Source organism: Trachypithecus francoisi, unplaced genomic scaffold (assembly GCF_009764315.1).
Source record: "Trachypithecus francoisi isolate TF-2019V2 unplaced genomic scaffold, Tfra_2.0 Lachesis_group5, whole genome shotgun sequence".
In the NCBI taxonomy this organism is placed as follows: Eukaryota; Metazoa; Chordata; class Mammalia; order Primates; family Cercopithecidae; genus Trachypithecus; species Trachypithecus francoisi.
In genome coordinates this window covers 100,108,302-100,135,846 of record NW_022681470.1, presented here as the reverse complement: position 1 = coordinate 100,135,846, position 27,545 = coordinate 100,108,302, and the positions used below count along the sequence as shown (strand labels likewise).

General features: G+C 44.4%; 1 protein-coding gene across 6 annotated transcripts in view; it reads right to left on the bottom strand.

Moving 5' to 3' along the window:
- ACP6 (acid phosphatase 6, lysophosphatidic) overlaps positions 1-27,545 on the bottom strand; it is a 43,816-nt gene that overhangs the window by 9,839 nt on the left and 6,432 nt on the right. The window contains exons 2-11 of one of the 6 annotated variants that reach the window (XM_033197903.1): positions 22,410-22,538; positions 22,159-22,289; positions 21,722-21,801; positions 19,398-19,439; positions 17,916-18,003; positions 16,948-17,080; positions 14,860-14,960; positions 12,510-12,605; positions 10,572-10,737; positions 9,691-9,889 (exon numbers count right to left, since the gene is read on the bottom strand). In XM_033197903.1, coding sequence (XP_033053794.1) covers positions 9,746-9,889; positions 10,572-10,737; positions 12,510-12,605; positions 14,860-14,960; positions 16,948-17,080; positions 17,916-18,003; positions 19,398-19,439; positions 21,722-21,801; positions 22,159-22,289; positions 22,410-22,538 — 1,110 coding nt within the window. In that variant the 3' untranslated portion in view covers positions 9,691-9,745. The other 5 variants (XM_033197904.1, XM_033197907.1, XM_033197906.1 and 2 more) reach the window with 5 other exon arrangements.

Below are 27,545 nucleotides of genomic sequence, written 5' to 3'. Positions count from 1 at the left end.
GTCCAACAGGGCAAAGGCCTATCTTACAATATGGGATACTTCCCTGAAGAACAGCTGACCACTGAATTAGTTTCTTTATTAATTCAGCAAATTCATTCAATAAGTACAAATTGAGCCCCTACTACATGCCAGGCCATGATCTACAGACAGCATCCAGCATGTTCACTGCATCCAGCAGTGAACCAGCCAAAGTTCCTGCTTTTTGCAGAGAAGGATACAGGGGATAATAAACCCTTAACAACAAATAATCACTAATATTTTTTAGCTTGCCTATGTGCCAGCCATTGTTCTAAATGCTTTATGTGTTTATTCCTCACAGAGCCTTATGAGGTAAGTACTCTTCTTGTTCCCATTTTATAGATTAAAATGCAGAGAAGTTGTCACTTGCTCAAGGTCATATGGATCCTAAAGGATGGAACATCAACCGGGGTAGTCTATCTGCAGAGCCTGTGTGTTTAGCCACTGGGCTTCTACTGGGTCTCTGTAGAAAGAAACACTCAGTTAAATATATACGTATACACATATATTCCCACGTGAGAGAGGGTGGTATTTAAGCTGAGATCTAAAATGACAAGAGGGAGCCAACTCCTTGAGATCTGTGGGGAGAGCAAAAGGCAGTGTGGCAGAGGATGAGGCTGGAGAGGCAGGCAGGGGGCCTATTCCATGAGGCCTTGTATATCAGGGATTGGGGCTCCAGTCATTTAACCAGTGGTGAATGTGCCTAGTTGCTTCAGTATCCAGCCCATCCATACCCATCTTGTCCACAAATATACTGTGAATGATTTCCTTTCCTGATCCCCATATATGATCAAAGGACACTCCCTTTATACTCCAAACCATTACCTTCCAGTCTTCACCATCAGTGTGGCACAGAAAAATACACTGTTTTGTTTTTGCTTTAGTTTTTGTTTTTTTTGAGAGAGTCTTGCTCTGTCATCCAGGCTAGGGTGCAGTGGCATGAACATGGGCCACCACAGCCTTGACTTCCCATGTCCAAGCAGTCTTCCCACCTCAGCCTCCTGAGTAGCTGAGACTACAGGCACTTGCCACTATGTCAAGCTAAATTTTAAATGTTTTTGTAGAGATGAGGTTTTGCCACGTTGCTCAGGCTAGCCTCGAACTCCTGGGCTCAAGAGATCCTCTGACCTCAGCCTCTCGGAGTGCTAGGATTACAGGTGTGAGCCACCTGGCCAAGATGTACTCCAGATGCACAATCGCAGTTCAGAATCCATTAAATCTCCATGGTGCTATATGACCTCAGCCAAGCCACAGGCTCTCTGATCTTCAGTTTCCAGGGATTTTTCCCCTTGTTCCATAATATTACCTTACTCCTAGAACTGAACCCCTAAGGTATTCAGCATTTTGGAATATTGGACCTAGAGAACAACCATTCCTTCAACCTTTCCCCTTCCTGATCTCTTCCATCCTTCTCTCTGCAAGGCCCAGGTAAGCTGTGCCTACCTTTACGCAGCTGGCTTCAGTTACTAACAGCTCCAGGGACTGCTCTCTCATCTCCCAAAAGCCCTGCTGGTTTGACCCCATCAAGTTCTACTTACCCAAGTGTTATACAACCCTCCCCTTAATTGCACACTCAATCAGTTCCTCCCAAGCTCAGCAATTTGTGGTCTCTGGGCATCCCCCAGCTGCTTTTCCGGAGGTAGCTCCTAGGCTGGGTCTTGGCAAGCCTCTGAAGCACTGCTTGGGTTTTTAAGGCCACAGTGCCCAGAGTTGAAAGCCTTGCAGCTATTTCACACTCTATTTCCTTCTAAATTAATTCTCTGGTGAATACTGTCCTTTGCAGTGATGCAGTGCAGGCCATTTCCTTACATCTTTCCCTTACCTTTGAGACTTTTAATCTCTCTCAAATCCAGATTTTCCTTTGTGAAAGGCTTGCCTCAGAGGAAAATGCCCTGCTTTCCTACCAACATAAACAGCTCTACCAACACTGGTCGCAGCCTCCCGGCACACTCCCTTTACTGGTTTACCTAGCCGTACCTTTGATTTCAAAGCACACATATTTCCCTTCTCTAAAAATCTCTGTACAACAGAGAGCGACTCAAACTTCTGGGCATACAGTAAGCTGCTGGACCCTAGTTTCCTTAAGCCCCAAATACAAGAAGATGCAGGTTCAAAATTTGTATCTGAGGAGGTAGCGCCTTCCATACCCTTTCATAGGGTTATTTTGCTTACACCCCTCCCCCACCCCCAGCAGATAGTATCACCATCCTTCCATGTGGATAAATAGAAACTCTGCAATGCTAAAGGATTTGCCCAAGGTCACAGGGCCCAGGAAAGTGGTAAAACTGGAATCCAAATCCCTGGCTTTTCTCTTCAAGGTAGGTGCTTCATTCAACATCCTTCATGTGGCTTAAACATCCCCTAAAACAGCCTAGTCTTCAGCCACCAAGATCTTACCACCAAGGGGCAAGCCATCTAGGTCCAGGCACCCACTGCCCACAGCCCTGAGGAGTGCTCTGGAGCAGCCACAAAGAGGCTTCTCTGGCATAGCAGGAGCAATGCCTTATATTTGCATAACACTTTTCATATCAGGAAGTACTTTCCATACGTCATCTATGTGATTCCTAGGATCATTCCATGAGGGAGATGCTATATTAGAGTCCTGTTGCACAAATAAAGATATACAGGCTTATCAACAGGAAGTTAATGGACTTGCCCAGAGTCACACAGGTAGTAGGTACAGAGCAGGACTTGAACTCAGAGCACATGACTCCAAGAGATCCGTGGTCTCTTGAGTTCTCAGACATGGTGACTGTGGGCCACTGCCCCCCTCCCAATTTCTTCAGGAAAAGGTACATTTTATTTAAAGGCCAAATAGAGAGCGGAATCCGGAGAAAACCAGCTTTTTACTGGGGAAAGTGTTTTTCAGTTCTCTCCAGCCAGCCTTAGACAGGGGCCAGGTTTCTAGAGGCTGGCAGGGTGGACTGGGAGGGGCCAGGCTGCGAAGTCCCCTTGGCCACTGGAGGGCAGGGTCTGAACAGAGGGAAGGGACTCATCGCTGCCTAGCAGCCCCAGGACACGCTCTAGCCCAAAGCTGAAGAATGATCCCTTCCTGGCATGTAGTAGACAGGGCAGGTGCCCTTAGCCCACCCCTCCCGCCATGGCCCACCCAGCCTCCTCGGCAGGTAGATGACGGTGCTCTAGAGGATTCCAGCTGAGGAAAAGGGGTGCCAGGTGCCACTGACAAATACTTGAGTTTCCTACAATGAAAATAAACAGGTCAGCCCGCCAGATCCCGGTGCTTCGAGGACTAGGGGAGAGTGGGACGGGAACTCTCTCCTCCTTCCTCTTCAGTTGGGCCCTTCAGGGTTTCTGTCCCCTTGCTGTCATTTTTAAAGATCCACGTGGAACTGTTACAGGGGAATTGACACACGGCAGTGAAGGGTCTTGTCTAATGACAATCTTTCATCCCAGGTGCTGCCAGTCAAGAGCTCTGTAAGATAAGCCACGAGGCCCTCAGGAAGAGCTATCAAGGCAGCCGCAGATGAAGTCGGCCTTCCCTGGCAAGCCTGGCTCTCCTCCGTCCTGGGAAGCCTTTTATTTTGCCATACACGGGTGAGAGCCTGCTGTGGGAATTCTTTAACCTCAACAGCGCCCTGAGGCCCCTTAGAGAAAGGAGTCAAGGCAGGGGCAGGTTAGGAATTTATGAGGAGCTTTTCACACCCTATTTTCCATCCTCAGGACAAATCATCAGGTAGATAAACATTAACTTTCCCGCTTTATAGTTGGGAAAATGGAAGCTCAGAGAAATTAAGTGACATGCCCACAGTCGCACAACTGGTGAGTGAGGGAGTCAGGGTTCTGTACAAATCTCCTGCACACACAGGCACAGTGCCCCTGGAAGGGCAGGCGGAGACGGGGCGCTGCCTGCAGAGGAGCATCGCCAAAGGCTCCCTTGACTTGGGAAACCTACCATAGTTAAGAACCTCGTGGGATGTGAGATGAAAGAGAAAAGGGAAAATAAGCACATTTGAAGGCACTTATACGTTTCCTTAATTAATTCTCACAACAACCCTAATTAGTACCACCATTATGCCCATTTTCACGAGAGGAAAAACAGACTCAGAAACACCCGTCCAAGGGTTGCAAAGAAATAAATATGCTGGGCCGGGCGCGGTGGCTCAAGCCTGTAATCCCAGCACTTTGGGAGGCCGAGACGGGCGGATCACGAGGTCAGGAGATCGAGACCATCCTGGCTAACATGGTGAAACCCCGTCTCTACTAAAAAAAATACAAAAAACTAGCCGGGCGAGGTGGCGGGCGCCTGTAGTCCCAGCTACTCGGGAGGCTGAGGCAGGAGAATGGCGGGAACCCGGAGGCGGAGCTTGCAGTGAGCTGAGATCCGGCCACTGCACTCCAGCCCGGGCAACAGAGCGAGACTCCGTCTCAAAAAAAAAAAAAAAAAAAGAAAAAAAGAAATAAATATGCTGTCAGAATTTGAACCCAGCTAAAGCCTTGGTGTTTTCCTTTACTCCATGCGGTCCCCTAGTGGTGTGTGGAAGGAGAGTGCACAGAAGCCACCTGGGTGCCAACGGAAAAGAGTTAAGTCTTAGCGTTCTGAACTCATTTATTCATTCAGTAAATCTTTGCTGAGGTCCATTTGTACAGTCTCTGTACTTGGTTCTAGAAATACAATAAAAGACAAGACAACCTCCTATTAAAGGACAAACAGAAACACAGGAAGCCTGGAGATAATTGGATTAGACAGGAAAAGGGAGTGTGTGTCAGGGGTCAGGTGATGGAAAAAATGTGTGCCAAGGTGAAGAGGCCAGAGAAGTGCAATTTCCTTTTTTTAAAACATACTATGGGTCTGGCTAGGGAGACATGTGAGGGGTGAAGCTGGAGAGGTAGGCAGGGGCCAGGTCTCAGGGGGTAATGGAAAGCAAGTGAGGGTATGGCCCATTAGGAAGCCACTGTGGTAACCTAGGAGGGTGGCCTTGGGCCCCAGAAAGATGTGACAGAGGGGATGTGTCATTCAAATGTTCAAGTGTCTGAGTACTAGCATGCAGTAGGCACTTTTCCAGGTGCTAGGGACACATCAGTGAGCAAGAGGAAATCTGCCATCATAGAGCTTCCATTTTAGTCAGGGAAATAAGCATATGGATACACAAATATGTAATATCCAGCACTGATAAATATTGCAGGGCAGGGGGAAAGACAGGACAAAGTGTATTCATTTGCTAGGGCCTGCTGTAGCAAAGTATCACAGACCAGGTGGCTTAACAGAAATGTATCTCCTCACAGTGCTAGAGGTTAGAAGTCCAAGATCATGGTGTCAGCAGCGTTGGTTTCTTCTGAGGCTTCTCTCCTTGGCTTGTAGATAGTCATGTTCCCTCTGTGTCTGTGTCCTCATTTCCTCTTCTTATAAGGATTCCAGTCATATTGGATTACAGCCCACCCATATGACATCATTTACCTTAACTACCTCTTAAAAAGCCCTATCTCCAAATATATTGCACCTGAGGTACATTCAGTCCTCAACATCATTGATAGGTTCTTGGAAACTGCAGCTTTATGTAAAACAACGTATTAGAAAACCAACTGTTTTTCTCATCAATGGTAAAGGCAGCGATGTTGAACAAAACAGTGTTATTCAAGGACCTGCTATATGTCCTTTCACTGAAAGTCAACATTTCCAAGAGCCTATTGACAGTGTCAAGTGAGGACTTACTGTACTAGGGGTTAAGATCTCAACACATGAATTTTGGGGGGACACAATTCAGCCCATGACAGAAGGTGGCTGAGTGCACCTAAGGCAGGAGGTAGAAGGAGGGCCTCTCTGAGATGACAATGAGCTGAGATCTGAATGAAGAGAGGGAGCTAGCCACGCAAATGTCTAGGAGAGCATTCCAGGCACAGGAACAACTTGTGCTCACCCCGAGGTGAAGACATGGCTCAGGGCTACTTGGCATACTCCATCTTCAAGGATAGTAAGAATGGGATGGGATGATGGGAAAAAGGGAGATGTCAGTCAAAAGGTACAAAGTTTCAGTTACACAGGAGAAGTAAGTTTTTGTGATCTAGTGCACAGCATGGTGACCGTAGTTCATAACAGAATACTGTTGTCTTAGTCCATTTTATGTTGCTGTAACAGAATACCACGGATGCGGTAATTTATAATGAACAGAAATTTATTCTCTCATAGTTCTGGAAGCTGAGAAGTCCAAGATCAAGGCACCAGCAGGTTAGGGCCTGGTCTCTCTGCTTCCAAGATGGTGCCTGTTGCTGCATCCTCCAGAGAGGAGGAACACTTTGTCATCATGTGGCAGAAAAGCAAAAGAGAAGGAACCCATTCCTGCAAGTCCTTTTAGTAATGGCATTAATCCACTCAACATCCCCATTAGGCTCCACCTCCCAGTAACATTGTGCTGGGCACTAAGTGTCAACATAAAATTTGGAGAAGACAAAATCACTCAAACCACAGCGACTGTACACCTGAAATCTACTAAAGAGTATATCTTAAACATTTTCACCACAAGAAAGTGATAAGTAGATGAAGTGGATATGTTAATTAGCTTGAGTTAATAATTCCCTCATGCATACATATATCAAAACATCACATTGTACTCCATAAATATACACAATTCTTATCTGTCAATTAAAAAGAAAGAAAAAGTTTGTATTACAAAAAAAAAAAAGAAGAATGGTAAGATGGCTCGTATGGCTGGGGTGCAGTGAGATGTCATAGGACCGTGAGGGCATTATGACTGGCCCTTAGTTTGAGATGGAAAACCAATGGGGAATTTTGAGCAGAAGAGTGGCACGATCTGACTTTGTTTTAAAGGCAACACTGCATTGAGAATAGATGGGCAGAGAAGGGAAGGGCAGAAAAAGGAAGACTAGTTATGAGGCCTTTACAATAGTCCAGGTAAAAGATGACACTGGGACTAAGACAGTAGCAATGGAAGTCTTGGGACATGGTCAATTCTGGACATAGTTTGAAGAGAGATACAACAGGAGTTACTGATGTAGTAGAGGTAGGATATGAGAAAAAGAGGGGAGTCTAGAGCAATTCTAAAGTTCTTGGCCAAAGCAACAGGGTGAATGGTGGTGCCATTTACCTAGATGGGAAAGCCTGTGGAAGGAGTAAGTTTGAAAAGGCCCAGAAATTGAGACTTTATTGTGGACAATGGGAAGTTTGATACCTATTGTATATCTTAAACACCCAATAGAGACATTGACTAGACTGTTGGAAATGAGACTGGAATTCACAGGGAAAGGTCTAGGTGGAAGGCATAAATTTAGCAGATATTGTATAAATATTTAAAACTGGAAATTCTTTTTTTTTGAGATGGAGTTTTCGCTCTTGTTGCCCAGGCTGGAGTGCAATGGTGCGATTGTGGCTCACTGCAACCTCTGCCTCCTAGGTTGAAGTGATTCTCCTGCCTCAGCCTCCCGAGTAGCTGGGATTACAGGCACACTGTACTCCATAAATATACACATAAATATATAGCCTCCCGAGTAGCTGGGATTACACCACATTGTACTCCATAAATATAGTAATTTTATAAAATTATAATAATTTTATAAAAATATAATAATGTTTGTATTTTTAGTAGAGACAGGTTTAGTAGAGACAGGGTTTTGCCATGTTGGCCAGGCTGGTCTCAAACTCCTAACCTCAGGTGATCTGCCTGCCTTGGCCTCCCAAACTGCTGGGATTACAGGCGTGAGTCACTGTGCCCAGCCTCAAAGTGGAAATTCTTGAGATCACCTAGTGGGTGAGTGTAAGGGAAAAGGTGGAAAAAAGGTCCAAGGAGTAAGCCCTGGAACACCCCAACACTTACAGATTAGAAAAAGGTAGATTCAACAGGAATAAAGTTGAGAAACTGGAGGAAAACCAAGAGAGCATTTGTCCTAGAAGCCAATGAAGGAAATAGTCTAGGAATACTGATGAGAAGTTTAGTAAGAAGAATGAAAACTGGCTGTTGGATTTACCACACAGAGGCCATTGACGATTTTGACAAGAGCAGTTTCCATGGAGTGGTGGGGTTGAATACTTAATTGTAGTTGGTTCATGAGAGAACTGGAAGGGAAGCATCAGAGGTAGCAACTCTTTTGAGGAGTTCTGCTATAAAGGGGAGAAGGAAAAGAGAACAGCAGTTCAAAAATGCAGAGAAAAAAGTTTAAGACAGGAGATTTTACCACATATTTGTATTGCTAATAGAACAACTGGTCAGGAAAAGAATGGACACTCCAGAAAAAAGATAATAGGAGTCAATGTAAAGCTAGAGGGTTGGGCTTGGATAGGAATAGGGTTGGTTCATTCTTAGTAAGAGGGAGGAAGAAAGGCTATAAAAGCACCAATGCAACCGGGTTAGCAGATTTGGTGGTTGGGTGTTGGGGGATATGGAAGTTTTCTTCTGATCTCTTTTAGTTTCTTAGCAAAATAAGAAATACAGCAACCAGCAGACTGAGGATGGAAAGGGGATACTGAAGATTGAGCATAAAGATATGTGAATAGATTAAAGAAATAAACAGGTAGTATTGATAAAACTTAACTGATTAGACATAGGAAAATGTAAGACAAAGAAAACAAAGACAGATTTCTGATTTGGCAACGGGGTGGACAGTGGAGGTGTCTTCATTCAGATAGGGAGGTGTGTGGGAGAAGCAGATCTGGGAGGAGAGGGGGTTGATTCCAACATGGCAAGTTTTGTGCCAGTGAAATCCAAGTGGACAAAAGTGTCTGAAGCTCAGAAGAGAAACCTGAGCTTGAGATATCTCAGCTCCCTGATCTAGAAGTTGTCAATATTAAGATAGTAGGAAGTGGAGAGGCTTTTGTGGTTGCTGTTTTCTCTGAGAGGTCAAGGGACTGGTGGTTTGAAATCAGAGAAGGGTTGAAATAGATTCTGGAGAAGAACAGGAACATTGACAAGGAGATAGGGGGATCATCAGGTACTCTTAGGGGGCACAGTTGAAGGTGGAGCTCTTGTGTTCAGTAGTTCCAGTCCTACCATTGCAGAGCCCTGGGGCCCGCATTTGTTTCTGGAACTAAAACCACCAGGGGCCCAGTGGTTCCTGCTTCTTCCTGCTGGGCCTCCACATCAGGGTTCCATCTTACCACCAGCAATGTTCCTTGACCTTGAAGCCTATGGTTTACCTACATGCAACATGCTTTCCTCCTTGCTTTCCTGGTTAACTCCTACCCACCTTTCTCTACTCAGATCAGGCCAGGACTATCTCAGAAACCTTCTTTGACTGTTCCCCATATCCCCTGCCATGTGAGCAGGAAGTTTCTTCTCTATACCCACATAGCCCCTCAAATATCTATTACAGCATAAAACATACTGCACTGTATCACTGATCTACTCAGCTGCCTGTCCCACTGGACTGCAACAACTTAAGGGCAGAATGTTTTCACCTTTATAATGATCACTACTTAGTAGGTAGCTCAATACATGTGAAATTAATATAGGAGAAAAGAACTAAAGTCCAAAACCAACACAATTCTATAGGGTCACGATGTCCCCAGCCTGTGTCACACACAGATGCTTCTAACCTTAGAAACCAACTCACAAAATAGAGAAATATCCTTTTGGTCTCAATATTATACCCCTTTTCCTTTCAGGAAGAAACCTTAATATACCCACAGAAAGGAAATATCCTTACCTTATATTAAAGTACATTACCCCTTGCTCTCTCCTCTTCCCAAACACACAAAGCAGGAGGCATTGTATAAAGGCACTTTATTTTAAAATCAACACATCCTGCTTGTATAAATCAGTTACTCTCCATTTCCAACTTCCATCACCTGACTTTGAGAGCAGAGTGCGTGGTATTCTCCTGGGCTTAATGTATAAACTGACATGGCGTTCAAGAACACGTCCAGCGGGCAGAGCCCATCGGGGCAACCTCTCGGCACTTGCTCCTGCGGAAGAGACATAACTCAGCGGGTCCACCAAGGAGCCTGTCCTTCTGCTATTTCCAGCTGAGCCCAGAGATCTGAGAGGCTCTGATCCACGTGGTATATGTGTGCATACATATTACAGACAGGAAGGCACCACTACCCGGTCAGCTTCCAGAAAAAAAGTACTATGCTCTGCTTGTAAAAGTCACTCAAAAAGTGTTGAATTGACTGGGAAGAAACAGTCAAGTTACATCCCTGAGCTGGGAGAACCAACAGGCTCATCCCTGGGATGTGCTCCGGCCTCTGCCCTGGACCCCAGCCCTGATGAAGCAGCCAACACCATGGGTGCTAACAGCAGCACACATCACCTCCCAAAGATACCATCAATAATCTGCAAAACAGGCTTCACAGCCAGGAGGCTACCTCCTGACAGGGACACTCAGGAGAAGAGGAGGGGGACCCTGTTCCTAGAAGGAGTCCGTAACAGAACTGGGATAAGGCCCAAAGCCCCATCCTGCCACCATCTGTCAAGTTCTGCCTGACCCGTGGGCATAGCCAGGAGTTGCCCTATAGGATTTAGAGAGCTGACTGTGCCGAGGGAGACTCCACTGGGCCTGAGGAGGGGGACTGGGTGCTAACTCAGGTGGGTGGGTTTTGTGGGAGGGTGCCTCACCACCACCCAACCCCACCTCAGGGGTATTACCTTCCCATGGTAATAGAGCTGCACAAACCACTCCTTAGATTCCAGGTGCTGGTATAGTTCCATGGTCAGGTCAACAGCAAACGGTGGCCATTTGCGGTCAAAAATCCCCAGGGTCATTAAGAGTGGTATGAAGGTCACATCATGAGCCGCATAGAGATACAGCTTTCTGCAAGAGGAAACCGCTCTCCACAATTCTCTACCTCAGGACTCTGAAGGTCAGGATGTGGCCTGCCTCCTTTAAGTAAGACACACTTGCCTGAGAAACCAGGTGACATCTAGAAATCAGCTGAGCCTGGTATAAAACTCCTTTGCAATAGATCGTGGGAAGAACCCTTGTTCCCACTCCCCATGTCTTCATGAGGAGGGTCTCCACCAGAGAAACTCTCCTGGCTTCCTCCTTGCCACCCACTCACTCCTCCCTGGTGAGTTTCAAAGAAGAAACTGAGCATGTCTGGCTTAGGCCCTACCTCTCTTCTCTCTTTGGGTCCTGCCAGCCTACATGAATGCTCTTCCTACTCTCAGTCATGAGATGAGTTTAGTAGGGCAAGGTGTGCTCCTTGTTGGGGAGGCTTAAAGTTTTGGGGTATTAAGTTTATTTCAAAAGAATATCCATAAGCCCATTTGGCCCTCAGCACATTCTCCAAATGGCTTTAATCTGTAATAAGAATGCCATTTTAATCTATATCTGCCTGACACCAGTATCCATCTCTTAGGAAAGACCAAGGATTTTATTTATGAACCCCCATCCTAGAAGACTAGCATTGGATCCTGTGGTATTCTAAAGATCCAAGGCAGAGGGTGGCAAGGTGGCAAAAGCCAGCAAAAATATACTGTCATTGCAGGTACTGTGAAGGATAGGAAATGGCATTCACAAGATTTGCTATTACAAATCCTGGCCCAAAGTTCCTGTTTCAACTCACTGTCCCCTATTCCTCTTATGCCATCATGAGTTTCTAGCTGTGCATAATACCACAACAGTGCTTCTCCAAAATTCAAGTGAATGTCAATCACCCGGGGATCTTGTTCAATTGCAGATGCTGATTCAGTAGATCAGGCTGGAGCCTGAGAATCTGATGAGTTCTTGGGCAATGGTGAAGCTGTTTGTCTGCAGACCGAACTTAGCAAGTGCCTAGGACACATAATATTCCACAGCCGTAGTCCCAACCTCGGATTCAAGGCTACAAAAGTGGCAATGGAGGCTCATGAGCCACTTCCAACATTTTTTTTTTGGAGACAGAGACTTGCTCTGTCACCAGGCTGGAGTGCAGTGTTGTGATCTTGACTCACTGCAACCTCTGCCTCCTGGGTTCAAGCAACTCTCCTACCTCAGCCTCCCGAGTAGCTGGGACTACAGGTGCATGCCACCACACCCAGATAATTTTTATATTTTTAGTAGAGCTAGGTTTAACCATGTTGGCCAGGATGTTCTTGATCTCCTGACCTCGTGATCACTCGCCTCGGCCTCCCAAAGCGCTGGGATTACAGGCGTGAGCTACTGCACCCGGCCACTTCCAACATTTTTAAATGCCTTACGGATATCATACCTTCTTTACACTCAATGAAAGTGGTTCAAACCACACAATCCATTAAGCAATTATCTTTGTTTTGGACTCTTATCATATCAAATCAGTGTCACATCATAATTAGCTATTGTTTGACATATCTTCAATTAATTAAAAAAAAAGAAGAGAGAGAGAAAGCAAAAGGAAATTTGAGGTTCTTTTCACTAAAATAAAATTTTCAAAACATGGTAGGAGGGATGCAGCAGGAAGAAAGGTTAAAAGATTGTGAACCTTTTTGAGACTTGGGGCCTGTTAAACATCTACCTTTGGTCACTGACAGCCTGGTTCTTGCCTCCCTAAGATTTGGGTTCCCTCCCTGCAGCCAGAAGTCCCCACGGCTCTTAGCTGCACAAAGCAGAGTTGCTGTGCCAGGTACCTGATGTTGTTGGGTGCAGTGGCAGAATCCACGGCTCTCAGCAGGTTGCCCTCCAGGATATGGAGGAATGGGCCTACTGCCATCTGAAGACTTTCCCTGTGAAAAGTGAACAACGTTTAAGCACCTAGAGGACACTCAGCATTCAGGGGACACAGACTGATTCTGCCCCCAGGACCTCATGAGTCCAATCAGACAGAGCTGAGAAAAAGGCAAGTAATGCATAAGGGCTAGCAATGGGCAAGAAGGAGAGAAATGGCACTGAGTCTGGTCTTGGGGTCCTCTGTGAATAAAGACTCTCAACAACACAAGCACCAGCACACAGACCTGTTGTGAACACAACTGAGATAGGAGGGGCTGAGGGAGCAGGAAGGTGATAACCTGGATAAGCTGTGACCAACTAGGCCTTGAGGAATCAAAGAACAAAGCTGACAAAGCTGGGAAGGAGAAGGGGTAATAATTTCCAGGAATTCTAGAAGGCCCTTAGAAAAACAATCAGAAGTAACAAGAACATCCTAAATTTTGTTTCCTATGTGCCAGCCTTCCTTCTTTTGGAGTTTAGACCATAAGGTCATTTCTTATTTATGTCTTATTTACTTTACAGAAGAAGTTCAGTGGTTGTGCTCCCAGGCTTGGCTCTGTGGCTCCACCACTTTCATTCTCAGGCCTGTCACATCACGACCACAGGTAACTACTGCAGCTTAGAGCACATTCACTCACAGTAGTGAACAAAGTCCACTTACTATAGAAGAAAGAAATGTTTCTCATCTACTCATCCTAGCAGCTGATCAGCTTCCATGGAGCCTTCAGGGGCTGGTCTTCTCCTTGTTTTTGTGCTTCTTACTTTTTATCAAAGAGAAAAAAATACCCCTCCTAGAATTCCCAGAACCCAGTCACTGACAAATGAAAACAAAGTTGCCATGACTGGCTTAGACAAATCCTTATTCGTGGTGACTGGGTAAATGACCATCTTTATAAGTCAAGGAATGTTGCAGCAATGGATGAAGAACAGGCAACCAACACTGTATGCAACATATACTTTTCAGAAGAATATATACAGGCAAAGCCAAGTTGTATGACCTTGTGAGGTTGTAACCATTTGTCCTTGAAGAAATGTTAGTTTTATAAAACCAGGGCTAATTGGAATGGAATAGACAAGGTCCTGTTTAAAGTGATTTACACCAGAATAAAGCAAACTACACTACAGGCCAAATCTGACCAGTTTTGGTAAATAAATTTTACTGGCACACAGTTGTGTCTATTTGTTTGCATATTGTCTTTGGTTGCTTCATGTTACAAGGGCAGAGATGAGTAGTTTTAACGGAAATTGCATGATCCTCACAGCTTAAAATATTTACTAAATATGTGTGTGTGTGTGTGTGTGTGTGTGTGTGTGTGTGTGTTGATAAAGGAGAGCGCAGTAAGTAACAACTTAGGTACGGTGGGGCCCCTGCACAAACAGAAAAGGGAAGCTGGCAAGCCCCAGGGAGTGGCAGCAAGCTGTGTGGCTTGGTAGGAACCTTCTGGACGCCCTAGGCTTGCATAAAAGTGGACACACTGACTCTGAGTGGAAGGAATGCAGTCAAGGGCTCTTATCCTTAGGCACTCAACCGTGCAAATTCTTGAACTATTAGATGCCTTTCCCCCCTACTCATCTTTCCCCGGACTACTTCCTACCTCCCCTCCTCTATCAAGTCACCTATTTTTAGTGCAAGCTGAATGCTCTCAACCAATCAGAAAAAAAAGGTGTCTTCCAAAATTTGGTAAGAGGAAAACTTTCCATTCTGGTAGTCAGGAAACATACCTAGAAACAGAACACTAACTGTGAGTCATATAGCGAAAACACAGAATAGGTAGTCAGTGGATCTGGGTCCAAGTTCTGGCTCCATCACTTGCTAGCTGGGCCTAGACCAGGTAGGCAGTATCTCCCAGCCTCAGTTTCTTTATCTATAAAGCCAGGGAGAAAGGTATCTCTCTCACCTCACAGTGAGAATGTGAAAATGATTTGTAAATTGTAACATGATGACTAAAGAGAGAAATGAATATTCTTTCTTCAGCTCCCTGCCACCCAAATCCTTTAAACCTTAAAGCAAAAGGAAAAGGCAAGTGATAAAGTCAGGAGGGTGGTGGCTCCTGGTTCTGCATAACGGAACAGAAGCACTAGGTCACCAGTTCCAGCTGCAGAAGTGCAAAGACCTAGGGCCTACTGGCAGGCGGGCAGAGTGGGGTTCAGCCTCCTTACACATGGAGATATCAGCTGTCAGGCGTGAGTGGGCCTGATGAACTCCTCTTCCCCATACACTTGGATGTCTGACCAAATGTGACTTCACGCCAGCAGTGAGAGGCCCCTCACCTGTCTTCCTTGGGCAGTATGTACAAGGATGTGTCCACAGCTCTCTCTTCAATCATCCGTGCAAATCTCTTCAGCATGGGGCAGCTTGGGAGGCTGTGTGCCTGAAAGGGCCACATGTAGTTTTAGAAGAAAATGCTTCTCATCTACTGATTCTAGCAACTGATCAGCTCCCATGGAAGCTGCAGGAGCCTGTCTTCTCCTGGGAAGAGAAGACGGGCTCAAGAACAGCTATGTCCCTTAACAGCTAAGAAGATATGCCGGCCGGGTGCCGTGGCTCAAGCCTATAATTCCAGCACTTTGGGAGGCCGAGACGGGCGGATCACGAAGTCAGGAGATCGAGACCATCCTGGCTAACACGGTGAAACCCTGTCTCTGCTAAAAACTACAAAAAACTAGCCGGGCGAGGTGGCGGCACCTGTAGTCCCAGCTACCCGGGAGGCTGAGGCAGGAGAATGGCGTGAACCCGGGAGGCGGAGCTTGCAGTGAGCTGAGATCTGGCCACAGCACTCCAGCCTGGGTGACAGAGCGAGACTCCATCTCAAAAAAAAAAAAAAAAAAAAAAAAAAAAAAAGAAGATATGCCTGTAAAGCTCTTCCAAAGCTATTACTAGCTATCTGAAGGCCAGGGAGAAAAAAACAAAAAAAAGAAAGGGTTTCTTCCCTTCTGATGACTCCCCATCCACTCCAAAATGATTAGCATTTTTGTTTTTTGTTTTTTTTTTTTGTTTTGAGACGGAGTCTTGCTGTGTCGCCCAGGCTGGAGTGCAGTGGTGCAATCTCGTCTCACTGCAAGCTCCACCTCCTGGGTTCACACCATTCTCCTGCCTCAGCCTCCCGAGTAGCTGGGACTACAGATGCCTGCCACCACACCCGGCTAATTTTTTTTGTATTTTTAGTAGAGACGGGGTTTCACCATGTTAGCCAGGATGGTCTTGATCTCCTGACCTCGTGATCCGCCTGCCTTGGCCTCCCAAAGTGCTGGGATTACATGCATGAGCCACCGTGCCTGGCCTGTTTTTCTGGTTTTTTTTTTGAGATGAGTCTCACCCTGTCACCCAGGTTGGAATGCAGTGACGCGATCTCGGCTCACTGCAACCCCTGCCTCCTAGGTTCAAGTAATTCTTCTGCCTCAGCCTTCTGAGTGGCTGGGACTACAGATGTGCACCACCAAGCCTGGCTAAATTTTGTATTTTTAGTAGAGACAGGGTTTCTCCATATTGGCCAGGCTGGTCTCGAGCTCCTGACCTCATGATCCTCCCACCTTGGCCTCCCAAAGTGCTAGGATTACAGGCATGAGCCACCGTGCCCAGTCTGTATTTTTTAACTTAAAAAAAAAAAAAAAAAGAGATGAATAAAATACAAAGTAAGGAATTCATAAATTCCTACTTGACCTTCGTTTTTCCAAAATGACTTCTAAAAAATACGCCATACAAATACATGATATGAACTCTTGCCTTCTAACCTTAAACCTGTTTTACACGTAAGAGCAAGGTGCATTTCTGCCTTCAGGGTACACTGTCATTTTATTTTCACAAGAGAAGGAGGGAGGATCCTATATACCTTTGGATGTCCAACTTCTGAATCTAGAGAAACTTTTCCCATTATTAGTCTTCTTTATATATTTATTACAGAAAAAAAGATCCTATGGCTAAATAAGCTTAAGGAAAACAGACTTAAAGATTAACCAGCTTTCTTTACGAAGGGCATCTCAAATTTTTTAAATATGTTGATGTACATATAGTACTCTCAAGAAGTGATACAATAAATAGGGATTCCAAAATTTTTAGACCCTACTCATCCCTTCCAACCATTGCCCCCACCTGCCCAAACACACACTTGCATATTGGGTGTTCTGGGGAACATGCCTCAAGAAGCTCTGGTCTAGAGTTCAGTGTCTGTGTTCCTACCTGGGTAAGGAGTCTTCCTCGATTGCTCCCTATCCCTTAGTCCCCACATCCATTCTATCTGCAGGTCCTATCACAGTTGCCTCCAAACCAGGAGGCCTCCACCCACTTCTCTCCCCCAAGTTTTAACTCAGGAGCCAGCCCACCAAGGCTATTATCCCAGGCTCCCCAACCCCAGGACTCACCTGCTCGGCAGCCACGTTGTCCAGGAGGATGAAGAAGTCCACTTCATCACTACTGTCAATGCCCATCCCTTCCTTCACCCTTTTCAAATCCTCTGAGATTCCTGGCTGTAAAGAGGCAGTCTTCCTCCGGCCTCTGACAAAAAACCAAAAAGTAATGCCTTATATTCTATAGTGATTAACAGTTTACAAAGTGTGCTTCACACTTGGGATATCATTTGGGATACCATTTAATCCCCACAACCCACTGGGGTTAGCTGCTATTATCCCAATTTCATAGATGCATAAACTAAGGCTCTATAAGGTCAAATGACTTGTAAACTTAAGTTAGCAAGCACCAGGGTTAGGATAACAGGATGAATTTTCCAAATCTCACTCTAGCATTTACATTATATCAAAAATGATGGAAGCGTGGCCCACATGTGTCTGAAAACAGCATTCTCTTTTCTTTATGGAATGCCATATAATCTTAGTGCAGCCTAGAGATACCTGATAACTGAAAAGTGTCATCAGCCCAAACCAATCTATCCTACATAGAAACATATTGGTAAGAGAAGAAAAGTCTGTGTCTTCTTGGGCTTGTACACCTGGATTTGCAGGTTAAAGACAGTCTCAATCATCTTTTATTTAACCTGTTGGTTTCCTCATCTGCCCCACCTGAGAGCCCCGGGTCGTCAGGAGGATAATACTTTGTAAATGGCAAACGCCCACTCATGGCTGTATGTATCATCTTGCTAGCCCAACGTGCGGCTCTTCTCAGAATTCCTGACCTTCACCGTGGGTCTGTCACTGTGAATAAGACTTCTTCGCTTCCTAGACAGCTGATGTCACATTTAAGTGTAATTCAAACCTTCCCATCCATTATTCGTCAGTACGGTAAGCCTGGGCAGGCCCTCAGTACAGACAGTTCTGCCAGCAAAGGTGGTAAAAGGCTGTCCCCCACTGGTGAGCAAGAAACCAGGAGCAGTTACCTGGTTCTCTGCCTCAGGCTCCAGCAGCTTTGGTAGTTGGGATACAAGACTTCTGAATCTGCTGCATCAGTGTGGATGATGATGGGTCCTGGAAGAAAGGTAGGAAGCACAGGCAGGCAGAGGCTTCAGCTTGTTCTTCCCAGCATCTCCACCCCCTTCTCTTTGTCTACAGAGATGGAGCAGAGATCTGCTCTGAGAGGCAGATCATCAAGGTTACTCCTTAAACACAGAGAATGCCCTCCACATGCCCTGGCCCTGCCAAAAGGGGCTCTCCTATAATCGGAGCAATGGAAAAAGTAAGTCACAGCAGCCTTGTTCTGTCTAGCACAAGCCCTCCTATTGGGCCACAAATAGGCTAGAGCAGGTAATAGACCTGAATCAGACTGGCAACTCCCTGACCCCTTCCAAAAAATCCCTGCTGTAAAGCACTACCAGCATCTGGGCATTCTAATAAAGAATAGCGTTATCAGAACTAAGTTACTTTCTTGCTTCCCAAAGCCTGATCCTATAGGCCACTATGGTGACTTATCACATAACAAACTGAGAAAAGTGAACGCAAGGCCACAGATCCTCTCAGAGACCCCATAGCCTTGCCCAAAATAAAAAGCCAGGCTTTTAGATGAATGGCTGGTCTAGCCAAAGATCTAACCAAAGAAACTACAAACAATGTTTCTTATATCTCATGGCAGCTCACTGCTGTTCAGAGCTCCTCAGTACCATTGTCCCCTCCTGTCAATGCTCAAAGAAGGTGTTCTAACACCCTCCCAGGCTTTGCTCTGTGCCAGAGATGGAAAGTGCCATCTCTGTGTGGTAGGTTCTTTTTCCACACCACTCAAGCCTGATGGCAAAAGAAGTAGCTCCCCAGCAGCAATTTGGGATTCACTGAGGTCAGTCTACAGAGTGATCAGCTGAATCAAAGTCCCAAAGGGGTATTTATTCCCAACTTATTGATAGTCAGAACCAAGGGCTTTAAAAGTAGCCTATAACTTTACTAGAATATCAGAATCCACACACACATCATTGGTCTGAACAGAAGAAGAAACCACACTGAAAGTCATGAGTTTAGTCTTCAGTCCACAACTAACCAGCAGAGTCACCTTGGGAAGTCACTACCGTTCTCTGGGGTTCATCTGTACATTAAAGGGGTAGGACTATATCAGCCACAGAACCTCCTCCAACCTCCAACTATTATGTAAAGCATAATAATAAAAGAAGAGGTGCTGATGGCTGCAAGGTGGAGATCCAAAGCATAGTCCACTTGTATGTCCCATCCCCTCCTTTTCTGTACTTCCTGAGACCCCTCTGAAGAATTCTGGGGTTCTGCAAGATGTGTTGTGAAAAGGACAAACCAAATGATCTGATGCCACCTCCAGATATACATGTCCTCAAAGAAACAGTTGAGCATAAAAGGAAAAAGTAGGATTCTGAACCAAGACTGCCAGAGTTTGAATCCTAATTCCACCATTTACCAGTTTTGTGTCCCTGGGCAAGTCATTGAGCCTCTCTGTGTCTTGGTTCTCTTATCTGTAAAAGGGGATAATGACACCTACCTCATAGGGTTATTACAAGAATTAAACAAGTTAATATATGCAAAGTTCTTAGAACAAAGTTTGTTGCACACAATTGGTCCTCCACATCCTTGGGTTCCACATCCATGGATTCAATCGACCATGGATTAACAATATTTGAGAAAAAAAGAACAATCCAAAATAACATAATAAAAATAACAAATTAGAAAACAGTACAGGATAATACATAGCATTTGTGTTGTATTGGGTATTATAAGTAATCTAGAGATGATATGAAGTACATGGGAGGATGGGCATAGGTTATGTGCAAAGCTATGCCATTTTATAAAAGGGACTTGAGCATTTGTAAATTTTGGTATCTGCCAGGGAAGAGGGTTGTCCTGGAACCAATCCCTTTTGGATACCGTGGAATGACTGTACTAGGTCCTTTATGTGTTAGAATAACTATGACTTAAACTTATATAACACTAATAAAATTATAAACCTCTAATATTTCCATCTGGGGTCTGATAATGCTGTCTGGATTTTGGACCCACAGTTTATGATAAATAAGGCACACTTGAGTAGACAAATGTACACTGAGCAAATGACTGGCCAAGTGGGCAGACCAACAATCTCCAGCTTTCCCCATAGCCTGATTCTCTGTAGCTTACATGTAACCTCTGGGATTTTTCTAGGATTTTACTCCTAAAGCAATATCCCAAAGTTGCAGCATTTCCATCAACAGGGCCACCTTCTGGGATTCTCTTTTTTTTTTTTTTTTCTGAGATGGAGTCTTGCTCTGTCACCCAGGCTGGAGTGCAGTGGTTTGATCTTGGCTCACTGCAACCTCCATCTCCCAGGTTCAAGCAATTCTCCTGCCTCAGCCTCCTGAATAGCTGGGATTACAGGTGCCCACCACCGTGCCTGGCTAATTTTTGTATTTTTAGTACAGATGGGGGTTTCACCATCTTGGCCAGGCTGGTCTTGAACTCCTGACCTTATGATCTACCCGCCTTAGCCTCCCAAAGTGCTGGGATTACAAGCGTGAGCCACCGCACCCGGTCCCTTCTGGGATTCTTTATTCAAGTCCCTTCATATAGGAAAGGCATGGAAGTAGCTAGGAAAGAAGTCAAACTGGAGTCCCAACACCTGTGGGTCCAGCGCAGGGAGCTGCTACCCAGACACCTGCACCTGAGGCTAGTGATTTCCTTCCCTGCTGGAAACCTGGGACATTCCCAGTCTGGGACCTGCCTAAAGAAAATGTTGCCACCGAGAAACATCTTTCCTTCTCAGTACCACTTCTGATGTTTCTAAGAAGATCTTTGCCTTTTAGAAGCTGAGCAATTGAGAGCTTTCAGAAGATCAGGTGCTGTGGGTCATTCTTAAACTCAAGGCCTCCTAAGAAGTAAGGGGCAGCCCAAACTGCTTTATGTTACCTAGACACGTACTGTTTGTGTGCAGCAGCCAACTACAGCCAGAACTAGCAGCAGTATCCAACCCAGTTGGGAGTAAGACCAGACTCCTCTTTCCTGAAGGTTCTATTATTTTACATATTTCTTAAAAAGTGTGATGGAAATTTTGTTTCTATTTGAGATACTGCCAAAAAGCTAAACAAAGTAACAAGAACCTTTGTTTTGTGGCACCTGTTTAGTGAGGTCATGATAATCTGAAACTCAGACCAGTGATTAAATGTAAATTTGAGTCAATTGCAAATGACAAAATGAAGCTTCATGTGATGGCCAATGGCTCTCAACACATGGGATCCACAAGGGAAAATAATTAACGCAGTCCTTGGGGATGACAAGGTTAGGAACCACTGACTGCAACCATTCAGGGGCTGAATATATCAAAACCCAAACTTTCTCAACTAGGAAAGGCTAGACAGAACACTGTTCACGCTACGGATTATTACCAAGATTAGGGCAGTAGCAGCAGTGTTGGGGCCCAGTGTCCTTCCTTTCCAGCAATGTCTCACCTAAACAAAAAGTCCCCTTGATTGTTCACAAAACATGGTTAAGACTGCCTTGTGCAGCTTGTGTAGAAGCTTGAGGGGAGAAGCCAGGAGCCAGAGGCAGATCAGAGCAGCTGCTACACTGCTGCTACTGTGGAGGTCAGGCTGGCAGGGGCACCATAAGGCCAGACAGGGAAGGACCCACCGGACTAGGTACACACTGGAAGTCACACATGCAGGAGAAAAAAAATCAAGGGAACAGGCACCAAGAAAGAGATAGGGGCTTTGGAAGCGAGAAGCAAGAACCCCAGGGACAGGGACTGACTGGGATCCCAAATACGAACCTTCTTTCTGACACTGGAAAAGCCCAGCCAGCAAACAACGGGTGGACTCCAGATTCCGAAAAATGTTAGTGGAACGAATACTGAAAAAAATGAGAAGACAGTGACAGTCATAAAAGGAATATTTAATTATATACACTCTTATTTTATTCCACAGAGGCTCCAGGGGTCTTCAAAGAGTACATAAGGAGAGCTATGGAACTAGGAAGAAAGCTTTACTTCTCTGTGGGATGTCTGCCCTCAAGAGACTCAAAGTCCAATGAATGTGACCTCCAGGAACCACCTGTTCACCAGATCCTGTGACATAAGGGTATGCAGCATGACAAATTGTCCCCCCAACTACCTTGGGTGAGAGTGGGAACCATCTTTGGGAGTCAGGACAGGTATCCTCATGCTCAATACCTTAAATTAAGTGCAACATCCCTTTTCAAGTGACTCACAAGACCTCCTCTGGGTTGAAGGTTGGTGAAAGAAAGGGAATGTCTTCCACATAGTTCTTCCTCAGTCTCTCTCCCAAGGCAAACATCTGCTGCATGCCCACCTTGGTCAGCTGCCCAGCAAACATGCCCCCCTAAAGTAGGGAAGAAAGAGAAAGAAGAATGAAAACACCTGACAGCCTGCTGAACTCAGCCCAGAGAGAACCACCCAACCTTTGCAGTGAGACTCCCCAGAGCAAGGAAGCATTACTCACCTTCAGGGTGGTCTCACGGTATTGAGAGTCATAAGGAGAATATGGTTTTGGACCACCAGTTAGACTGGTGACTGTGTAATCAAACTGAGTTTGGGGTGGGACCTCTAATAGCTGCGGGTTCCACTCTACCTGTTAGTACCACAAAAAACAAACAAACAAACAAAAACAAAACAAAACACACAAAAAAACATTGTTTAAAAATGGTTCTTGAAATGTACTGCATTAACATCTCAAAGTACTCAGAACACATGGCTGGAATCACTGAAACTAGGCCTGCAACCTTCCCATGGGATGGAAGGAAAGAAATGTTAGCTGAAATTAAGGGAAGAAAAGACGGTGATTTATTATTCCAGGTGTCCTTAGCCTAAGTCCTGTTATTGCTACACTAGTAATGACTGCTAAGGGGCTGCTCTGGCACTTAGCCCACACTGAAGTAAAGGGGAAAAGTGACCAGAATGCCTGGCATGCGGATACATAGTGAATGAATGAAGAGATGGATGAAAGAAACATGATATCAGTGTCCATATGTGTGTAAGAATTTATAAGGAATTAATCTGGAGGTTTCTACGCCGTATCCCAGCTTAAGGATTCTACTTAATGTCCCTTGTAACTACTACATTTTTCTCCTTCTTTCATGCAATTTGTGAAACAAGCAGCTGCCATCTAGGAAGATGTTGCTTTTTCATGATCTTCCGTTATTCCTTGCAATCTGGCTCCTGCCCCAACTGTGCTGTAATGATTTCAAAACATCACTAGTGGCCACAGGTCTCATAGCTCCAACTGTCCATAAAACTCTGACACTCATTGAGTCAGATGTGATGACTTCAATTTTAAAAACAAGTCTAACCCCATAGACCAGTTCCCCTTCCCAATCTACTATGTCCCTCTCAATGTTACCACAGTTCTCCTAGGCCCCAAACCTCATACCTTTGCCTCTCTGTGGATCCACCATCCCCACACCAAGCCCTGTTGATCACTGCCTAGAAGAAAAGTCCTCCCCAATGGTCCTTCCATTATCTTATTGTACAATGTAAACCTTATTACTACAGACAAAAGCCTGTGACAAACTCCTCCCTTTTACCTGCACAATCCATCCATCCATAGCCAACTAATTAATCTTTTTGGGAAAAATATTTTTTATTGCATTTAAATATTTTATATTTTAATTGACAAATAATTGTATATTGTATATATTTATGGAGTATAATGTGATGTTTTGATATACATTTACATTTGATATGATTAACTAATGTAAACAAAATTCATCAGTTCACATGCTTTCATTTTTACGTGGTGAAAATATGTAAAGTCAACCTTTTAGTAACATAGGCATACATCATTTTATTGCTCCTTACAGATACTGCATTTTTCACAAATTGAAGGTTTGGAGTAACTCTGCATTGAGCAAGTCTATCAGTGCCATTTTTCCAACAGCACGTGCTCATTCGTGTCTCTGTGTAAAATTTGGTAATTCTCATAATATTTCAAACTTTTTCATTATTATTAAGTCTGTCAAGGTGATCTATGATTTGTGATTTATTTTTTGTTTTGAATTGGGATCTGGCCATGTTGCCCAGGCTGATCCTAAACTCCGTGATCTTTGATGCTACTATTTTAACTATTTGGGAGTGCCATAAACCACACCCATGTAAGATGGCAAACTTAATCAATAAATGTTATGTGTTTTCTGAGTGCTCTGCTGACTGGCTTTTCCTCCATCTCTCTCCCTCTCCTCGAGCCTCCTTATTTCCTGAGACACAACAATATTACAATTAGTCCAGTTACTAACCCTACAATGGCCTCTAAGTATTCAAGTGAAAGGAAAAGTTACAAGTTTCTCACTTTAAATCAAAAGCTAGAAATGATTAAGCTTAGTGAGGAAGGCATGTAGAAAGCTAAGATAAGCCAAAGCCTATGCCTCTTGCACCAAACAACCAAGTTACGAATGCAAAGGAAAAGTTCTTAGAGGAAATTAGAAGTACTACTCTGGTGAACACACAAACAATAAGAAAGTGAAACAACCTTATTGATAACATGGAGATATTAAATGCAGAAGAAACAGCCTACATAGGAAGAAGATCCCAGCTAGGACTTCCACAGCTAAAGAGAAAAAGTCAATGCCTGGCTTCAAAGCTTCAAAGGACAGGCTGACTCTCATTAGAGATTAATGCAGCTGGTTTCCTTAAGTTGAAGCCAAGGCTCATTTACTACTCTGCAAATCCTACAGCCCTTAAGAATTATGCTAACTGTACTCTGACTGTGCTGTATAAATGGAACAACAAAGCCTGTATGGCAGCACATCTGTTTACAGCATGGTTTACTTAATATTTTAAGCCCACTGTTGAGACCTACTGCTCAAAAGAAAAAATGGATTCCTTTCCAAATATTACTGCTCATTGACAATGCACCTAGTCACCCAAAGGCTCTAATGCAGATGTACAAAATTAATGTTGTTTTTGTGTCTGCTAACACAACGTCCTTTCTGCAGCCCATGGCCCACAGGAGTAATTTTGACTTTCAAGTCTTTATTATTTAAGAAATACATTTTGTAAGGCTATTGTTGCCCTAGATGGTGATTCCTCTGATGAATCTGGGCAAAGTAAATTGAAAACCTTATGGAAAGAATTCACCATTCTAGATGCCATTAAGAACATTTATGAGGAGGAGGTCAGAATAGCAACATTAAGAGAAATTTGGAAGATTTGATTCCAACCCTTATGGATGACTTTGAAGATTCAAGCCTTCCATGGAAGAAGTAAATACAGATGTGATGGAAATAGCAAGAGAACTAGAATTAGATGTGGAACCTTAAGTTTTGACCGAATTGCTGCAATCTCATGATAAAACTTGAATGCATGAGAAGTTACTTCAAAGAAGTGGTTCCTGGAGAGGGAATCTAGTCCTGGTGAAGATGGTGTGAACACTGTTGAAATTACTACAATGGATTTATTACAGAAACTTAATCGACAAAGCAGTGGCAGACTTTGGGAAGATTGACTCCAATTTCAAAATATGTTCTACTGTGGGTAAAATGCTATTAAACTGTGTCACAAGCTACAGAGAAATCTTTCATGAAAGGAAGAGTCTATCAATGTGGCAAACTTCACTGTTGCCTTATTTTTAAAAATTGTCACAGCCACCCCAACCTTTAGCAACTACTACCCTGATCAGTCAGCAGCCATCAACTCAAGGCAAGACCTTCCACTGGCAAAAAGATCATGGCTCACTGAAAGCTCAGGTGATCACTAGCACTTTTTAACAATAAAGCATTTTTAAATTAAGGTATGTACATTTTTAGACATGCTATTGCATAACAGGATACAGAACAGTGTAAATATAACTTTTATATGCACTGGGAAACAAAAAAAAAATTGTGGGACTCACTTTTATTGAGATATTTGCTTTATTATGGTGGTCTAGACCTGAATCTGCAATATCTTCACGATATGCTTGTATGTGTAGAATCTAAAACAGTCAAACTCACAGAATTAGACAGCAGAATGGTGGTTATCAGAGGCTGGGGGGGGGGGGGTGCGTGCAGTGAATGGGGAAAGGAGAGATTTTTATCAATGGGTACAAAATGTCAGTTAGACAGGAAGAATAAGCTTTAGTCATCGATTGTACAGGATGGTGACTACAATAAATAATAATGCATTGTATATTTCAAAATCACCTAATTAATCTTGCTAAGCCACTTTCATCATATCAGTAGCTTTTTCCTAATGTCTCAGAGGTAAACATCTGTCCGTCAAGGACTTCTACATCATGGCTGGGTGCAGTGGCTCATACCTGTAATCCTAGCACTTTGGGAGGCTGAGGTGGGAGGATCACTTGAGACCAGGAGTTCAAGATCAGCCTAGGCAACATAGCAAGACCTCATCTCTTAAAAAAATAAATTTTAAAAAAGGACTTCTACCCCTTTGCCCAGCCCCTGTACTCAGCTTCACTGCTTCTCTCCTCCCCTCCAACCCAAAGGTTGCCCACTGCTTCTGCAAAGATGCCTTCCAGCTTGCTTCTCTTGCTTGGAGGGACTCCTGTTCCTATCTGTCCATCACCTTGTTTTCAATGTTTAAGGATAGCTCAAATCTTACTTCCCGATCACTGACCACTCCAGCTTTCAATGGTTATCTTCTAAATATGAATTCCTATAACATTTATAATTAAAAAAATAGGCCGGGCGCGGTGGCTCAAGCCTGTAATCCCAGCACTTTGGGAGGCCGAGACGGGAGGATCACGAGGTCAGGAGATCAAGACCATCCTGGCTAATACGGTGAAACCCCGTCTCTACTAAAAAAAAAAAAATACAAAAAACTAGCCGGGCGACGAGGCGGGCGCCTGTAGTCCCAGCTACTCGGGAGGCTGAGGCAAGAGAATGGCGTAAACCCGGGAGGCGGAGCTTGCAGTGAGCTGAGATCCGGCCACTGCACTCCAGTCTGGGCGACAGAGTGAGACTCCATCTCAAAAAAAATAAAAAAATAAAAAAAAAAAATATTTAACTCAATTTCCTACTAATTTGTTTAGTTTTAAAACTAACATTTAGAAACCTACTATGTCACACATGTCATCATATTTATCTTCATCCCTCCCAGAACTATCCCAGGATAATGGCACTGGGAGCCTCAGATTCTCTTTGCATAGAGGGAGCCCTCCATTCTTCCCAAAGGCACGTGTCAGTCCCACTGGCACCTGGTCTCCAACACCTGAACCTCCTTCTGACACATCAGAGGACCAGATGTTCACAGAGAGGCCTTCTTCCTTCTTTCACAGTTAATCACTGCTCCCTCTTTCTGACACTCTAAGCCCTCTGGATAAAAAACCCTTCAAGGGTTCATGACTCATGTGACCCCACCTCCTCTCTAGTAGCCCCCTTACCACTTCTTCCCTATTCTACACACTTACTCTCTAGCCACACAACTTTGTTTCCTTTCTCATATTTCATGGCCTTTCAGTATCATGTTTCTTATGCCTGGAATTTTCTTTCCTCATTCATCTAGAAAGACTTTTGTTCATTCCATAAGACTCAACTTAAATGTTCCCAGAAACCTTGGTCATGGCCTTATGCTTTCACAGTTGCTTCAGTGGCTCTCTTTAGTAGCCTTTACCAAAGTGTATTAAACGAGCTCCTTTATTGGTCTG